Raw genomic sequence first — 6,726 nt, 5'->3', positions numbered from 1 at the left:
GAAGTGGGGAAGACTGAGAATTCCTTTCTGATGTGTGCTCTGGCATAACACAAGAAAAAGCCCACATTGAGATAGGGGAAATAAATAATCATTGCTTAGATTTGTACCTGCTGGGAGAACAGAAAGTACTGCAAGAGAATAATGGAAATTGAGAAAAGGCTGCTGGAAATGAGGCAGAAACAGGAACATAGCTTCTGAAGGTTAAGCCAATGCAAAAGAAATCATAAATAGATGGGACATTGTGACTGGAGAAAAGGGGAAGTGGGGCCCAAAGCCTGCAGAACACACCCTGCTGGAGAGAGGGAAATAAGATGATGCCTGTAGATAACCCCATGGTTATCTCCATGGATAGTTATGGAATGGTTTGTGCTGTTTCATCTGAAGAATTAATTTTTGGCAACTATTTGCAGATCAAAATTCATTCACATTATTGCATCTCTCCAGCTAAGGGAAGTTATTGTACCTTTACCCAGAGCAGCAGGAAAGACTCCACTAACTTTCCTAAGCATCCACGATCTTGTACCTGAGCAGCTTGACCACAGGTCCTGAGCTGCTTGGAGAAGCCTCAGTGCTTGGCTATGTGGTAGACTTAGGAAACTAGCTGAAAGTTTCACTCTCACCCTCACACAGTCCTGTATCACTGCCCCAAATGGTAAACCTACCTGATGTTTCCACAGGACCATGCACCTGCCAGTCCCATGCTCTCTTCAGACACACGACGCAGGACCACATCCTCCCAATGGGTTGCTCGGTGTCATGCTTTGTAGGGCTCTGCTCCCCCAGAATTTACCCCAGCCAATGCCTTGGCTCCACTGTTCCCACACCTGGCCCAGCAGCTGCCCTGTGTCATACCACCTGCTGAGCAGACAACCTGTGTGCCCTGGGGCAAATGAATTCGACTGATGGTGCACCTCTTCTGGCAATCAAAGGGGCAAGGGACTGACAATCTTAATGAGAATGGACAGCTTAATGAAGGTAGCCTGCATGATCTACAGGAAATACAGAAACTTGATCAATGTAAGTAGTAGAATATATGCAGATCAGTACTACAATACCATTCCTGTTCCTTGACAAGAGGTTGCCAGGTTCTACAGGCAGAAAATACAGTCCACTGGTCTTTCACTATCCTCAGGAGTACCTTCAACACCTGGATCTGATCTCACTGCAAGCCCAGGATCTGTCCCCCAAGTAATTTAATTCCCAACAGCACAGCACAAGACAATTAGTTCCACGGTAATCCCCTTATCCTCCATCCCTGCGATGACCCCATCACTCTAACAATCCCTGCCCTTCCCTCTTCTTCTGGTAAGGTCAGCAGCTTTCAGCACCACTGGATGGGCAAAATCCCACAGGAATACAGCCTGCAAACCAGTGTCAGCAAAGAAACTGTAGAGATTAAATTCAGAAAACACCTCAGTACAATAAAATATAAGAACTGTATAAGCTTCAACACTACTGCGTTCAAAAACATCTTATCAGTTGGCACAACACATACAGTAGCATTACAATTCTGAACGTATCATCTGTTCACTCGCTTGGACTGTCAGCCCTGACGTTTGATCTCTAGGTGGCACTATTTGCAACACAGAACCTGTTAAAAACACTTATGTTTCTAAGTGCCATCTGCTGGTAGTTTCATTATTTACATACAATGTTTTCTAGAACAATGAATTGAGAGCTCCTGTGCTTTTCAGTCGGCAATACCTCCAATCCTAAAGACTCACAGAAACTTTTTGTTGTATTTTAGTATCACTTAAGTAGTTTATCACATCTACATCACAGGACTCAATTATAATTGTGACAGTCTGGCAAGTAATCACCAGAAGCTTTCAGAAATGAAAGCAAATATTTTAACAGCATATGAAGAAGGCTGGTAACTTACTTTTTAAGGTAGACCAGACTAGTAGCACTAGACCTCAACTGGAGTGCAGTTTGTCTTCTAAAACTGTCCTAATTACAAGTTTGTATTTAACTTCAAAATCAGGGCAAAGGAATCCTGTGTTTCTGCAAAATTCAGAAGTTACCAGGTTCCACGGGTTATGATCTAGTAAGTAGCTACTAAATGTTATAAAAACATTAAATTGTTCAATATGGCAAATTTAAAGAGCTTCCTTCCAACCCCCAACATTCTATGATTCTGTGTAACTTAGAACTTAACAGCCATAATAGCTCAGAATAACTCCATTTATCATTTTTTCCTAAAAAAAAAAAAAGGAAAAAACTGTCAAGTCTGCTCTCCATTTTTCTCCAGCAGAAAAATTACTCTTATGCTCAAAGCTATTCAGAACCTGGGGGTTCTATACAATAGCTACTGCCCCTTAACTCAGTAAAGATGCAACATTTGAGGAGAGCTAAACCACTGTTTGTATTTACCCAAATTGTAAAGATTATTCTGAAAACAACTTAAAAATTACAGCAAGTTAGTGCCAGGAAATGGCTGACATCTTAAGCTTTCTGCACAAGGAGCAGATACACAATATCTGCAATGAACTAATCAACCTCTGCAATTCTGCTCACCTTCCCTCTCCCCTCCTCCTACCTAATCCTTTCTGCATTTTCTGAATTTCCAGTTCTTTCTCCTGTCATTTTCTTTCCCAGTTCTTCCTGCAGAACACACAGGGGCACAGCCCCACATGAAAAAAACGTTATCTGTTGTGAATGAGTAGCTCATTTTACTAACTTGAGGCTATCATATAAAAATCCAGTTTATGCATAGACACAAACGATACAGTTGGTCTAGAACAGCAGTAACTACTACTCAGATCTGATACTGTAGGACAGCAATACAGAAACCATGGCCACATGTCTGCTCCAGCCTGAAAACTGCCCATTTCAAGAAGCTTCCTGGAACAAGCAAAACTTTATAAGATACCACTTAGAGACAACACAATCTTAGTTAAAGGAAATTTATTCTTTCAGTAAGTCTTTGCCAGCTTTTATGCGACCAGGGCAGAAGCTGTTGATGATTCACTAAAAAGAGAGAAGAGAGAAAAACATTAATTGCAGAGACAGTTTCCAAACTCTTTGTTAAAAATACTGCTCCAGTTCAAAGCTTTAACTATCAGTCCTAAGCTTAATCACTATCCGTTCAAAATACGTATTGCATAAAGAAAGATTTCACTTTTCCTTTTAAAGCACAAATACTAGGATAACAGCACAAAAGCATATATTCAAAACCTGGGCAGGTGCACTCGAGCCTTTTCATAAAAAGAGAAGCTCACCCTAACATCTATGTGAATTCTCCTATATTGGCTAAATTTTCCTAAGGAAAAACTACAAATTACTTTCATTTCTGCTCAGCTACCAAGTCATTTCTCAATACATTTTCAAAGCAACATGAAAGATAAAAGTATCTAAGTGAGAAGAGACCATAGCTTGTAGGAAGCAAGACAAAAGCTACAAAGTAGCAAGTTCACTCATTTAAGACAATTATTGTATCCAAGCGTTGCAACAGTCATTTTACCCAGCAATACACTCCATTAAATTAATATTTAGGAAAATACCTATTCTTTGCTGCCTGGTTTACTTGTACACCTGATTATAATGCACTCTTCACCCTTTGAGTAGCAGCCCCAGCACAGTGTTTACAGCCCCTGTAAGAGAAGACTTACTACTTCCAATTGGGTGGCAGCACTCTCTTGGTTTTGTAGTAGCGAGCCAGCCTATGGATTCTGCTCTCGATCAGAATCAGGCGGAACTTGGCATCTTTATCCTTGAAAAGAAAGCTCCATTACAATCAGGCACTACTTTGATCTCTTGAGGATGTACATTTTGGATGAGCTTTGGTGAAGTAAAACAATCCACAGCTACTGCTACAAACTCCACATTCCCAAAGCCTGATGAATCCAGTAAAATCACAACATGAGCAGAAATACATGGTTTAAGCAATGCTTTTAAGATCCTTTTCACGAAGACCACCCTCCTTTATCAAAACGCCTCCCTAAACCCCTAAGTTTACACAAAGGGGGTGGCTAACAAGAAGCGCTCTAAGAATCTTTGCTTTGTCAGGCTCTAAACAAACTCCTTTATTATTTGGGGGGGAAAAAAAAAAAAAAGGGTTACCTAGCTAAATTAGCACTCACCTTTCTGTTTCTCTCAAGATGCTTTCGAACAGCAACAGCTTTCTTGATCAAGTGATAAAGATCCTCTGGAAGGTCTGGGGCCAGTCCCTTCGATTTAAGGATTCTCAAAATTTTGTTGCCAGTGACAAAGCGAACCTGGGCAACACCATGGGAATCCCTCAGGATCACACCTGGAACAAACATTTACATCTCACACTGAAAAGATTTAAAACAAACCTTGTAACTGTAAGGCTGGTTTCACAAGACATCCAAAAAAGTCCTTCTAAATTAAAAACCTTTCTGGTGGAAACTGTGAATAATAGACAAAATGCAACTTAAAGAAGATAAAGCACTGTTACCAGCTGGTGCTTAACCAACAACTAACCCAGCCCTCACATTTAGCCAGGTAACACATTTAAGTGCTAGAATATTACTGGGAAATTTTCTAGAGGATTCATCAGAGCTAGGCATTCAATCACCCTTTACTCTATGGCTAACAAAGATGTCATAGCCATCTTTACTCTAACTATAAGGAACATGAATACATTCATGATTACCATCAAATAAATTAAAAAATCATTCCCATAGCACATAATTATTCTGCAGAACTCATGACCATACAAAGTTGTAGCACATGTACAGTTAAGCAGAGCTCGACATGTATCCCAACTACTGAGAACTAGTCAATTATGCAGCTACAGTGCCTGGCTCAGTAAACACAGGGCTGCTGATATTTGAGATGAGATGTCAAGTTTTTCTCAAAGAAACTGGGCAGACCAAACTTCCCTGCAACATCTATTGCTAGCCATTCCTAAGGACAGGTTATGATGCTTCAATTTTCTGCTTGAAGAAAAAACCTCAGTTATGTCACAAAATATGCCTCTTGCAAGAACGAGGCACATTAGTTTGAATGTTAGCCACAGTGAACACACGGGTACAGCAGAAAACCTGTATTTTCTTAGCATGTTAGCATGTTCCTAGCATATAGGTTGGAGGAACTACAGTCAGAAACATGTATTTTGTCTCTGTTTAGAAAGTTATTCATAAACCTTACCAATTTGTGAGGGAGTCAGGCCTTTTTTAGCCAGCTTGTAGATCTGTTCCTTTACATCATCAGAAGTAAGTTTCAGCCACTAAAGAAAATTGAAAAAAACCCCAATAACTGATCAACACTGCTTAACAAAGAAGCTATAGGAAAACTTGAAAAAACAATCAAGAAATGAAATTTTACTACTAATGATAGAGCAACTTTTATATATATCATGAAACCATAGTGCTAGTGAAGCATGGTGGGGAAAGGCAGAAGTGAAGCAAGACAGTTTTTGATGGAAACACCTCATACCTCCAACGAGCTGCTTTATTCAGCTTACTTTAACTGCACACCACTAGTATGAACACAAATTTACTGAGGAAAAAAATCACTGCCATGGGAAGAAACCCTTTAATTGAGCCTGGGAGAGAAATGGGAAACTGAGAAGCATTTAGCCATCTCTTAGCGAAGCACCTAGAGAGATTAGTGAAACCAGTCTTAGAAAAAAGTACACAAATAGACCTACTCAGACAAGGTTGTGCCTTTTCTACTGGGTCTATGTTTAACTGTGCTGATTGAGCCATTGCTTCCATGATTATTAAGATGAAGGCAACACCAACACAGCAGGTAATCCTCATTCTTCAAAAAAAACTACCAAAGCTCTGATTTTTTTTTTCTTTTTTAATACTATCACAGTATGAAACAGAAAAGAACAACAAAAAACGTATTTGGAAATGCTCTACGCATTACAACTCAAAAGGCTTTTCAAACCATGCATAACATTTGAGCATCCTAATCAATCACAAACTGTTTAACCCTCAACAATACTTCAAGCAGCTTTACATTATCTTACTTTGAATGGTACATCTTTATTTTCACGTTTTATGCTTTAATTTCATGTTTCTGCTTTAACTGCTTTTCAGTACTTTTCCACATGCACCGTAAGCTGATCCTTCTGCCAACAAACAGATCCTCCAAGACACAGTCTTGCAAAGCAAGTTAGAATTAGCTGCTGCTCATTTAGCTGACAAGTCAGCCTTTCAAGCAGAAGGCCTGCTGAAATTGGTTAAGTTAGTGCTCTGGCCAACAAATTACTGCTGTTAACGGCTAGTAAACAGTCATTTTACTCCACAATGGCAAAAGGCAAACTCGGGGACAAAGAGTGCAATTTAATTTCTAGGAATATCAGCACACAAAGTATCACTTATGTAAAGACAAGTAAAAAGAAGGAAGAGCCTTTTTTGCCCAACAAATCATCTGGCAAGAAAATGATACTTGCTTTCTCAGTATTCCAAAGGCCACAGACTAAAGCAGCATTTTATCGGGCCATGATTTTAAAATAGGACAAAATACGACAGCTCTCTTCGTTTTGTTTGTTTTCCTGGGCACTACTAAGCTGCACTGAGGGATCCGGACCCTTCCCGGAGCACCGCGGCAAGGCCCGGGCCTGCCCAAGGCGAAGGGGGTAGGGACGTGACTTACCGTGGGCACGCTGCGTCGGTACGGCAAGGCTGACTGGGACAAGCCCTTCCTGCGGGGAAGAAGCAGATGAGACGCTCAGGGGGCTCGGACAAGCCAGGCCACCGCCGCCACGACCCCACCGCGAGGCGGTTTCCTGCAGGGCCGAACCCGGCC

General features: G+C 40.8%; 1 protein-coding gene across 1 annotated transcript in view; it reads right to left on the bottom strand.

Moving 5' to 3' along the window:
• Positions 1-2,894: 2,894 nt before the first annotated feature.
• RPS13 (ribosomal protein S13) overlaps positions 2,895-6,726 on the bottom strand; it is a 4,288-nt gene continuing 456 nt past the window's right edge. The window contains exons 2-6 of the mRNA XM_009995410.1: positions 6,574-6,647; positions 5,116-5,194; positions 4,083-4,252; positions 3,612-3,712; positions 2,895-2,970 (exon numbers count right to left, since the gene is read on the bottom strand). Of these exons, the coding sequence (XP_009993712.1) occupies positions 2,937-2,970; positions 3,612-3,712; positions 4,083-4,252; positions 5,116-5,194; positions 6,574-6,647 (458 nt within the window). The 3' untranslated portion in view covers positions 2,895-2,936. The remainder of the gene's footprint in view (positions 2,971-3,611; positions 3,713-4,082; positions 4,253-5,115; positions 5,195-6,573; positions 6,648-6,726) is intronic.

The sequence above is a fragment of the Chaetura pelagica genome, unplaced genomic scaffold (assembly GCF_000747805.2).
Source record: "Chaetura pelagica isolate M959 unplaced genomic scaffold, ChaPel_1.0 scaffold94, whole genome shotgun sequence".
Classification (NCBI taxonomy): Eukaryota; Metazoa; Chordata; class Aves; order Apodiformes; family Apodidae; genus Chaetura; species Chaetura pelagica.
This window is presented reverse-complemented; position numbering and strand designations above follow the sequence as displayed.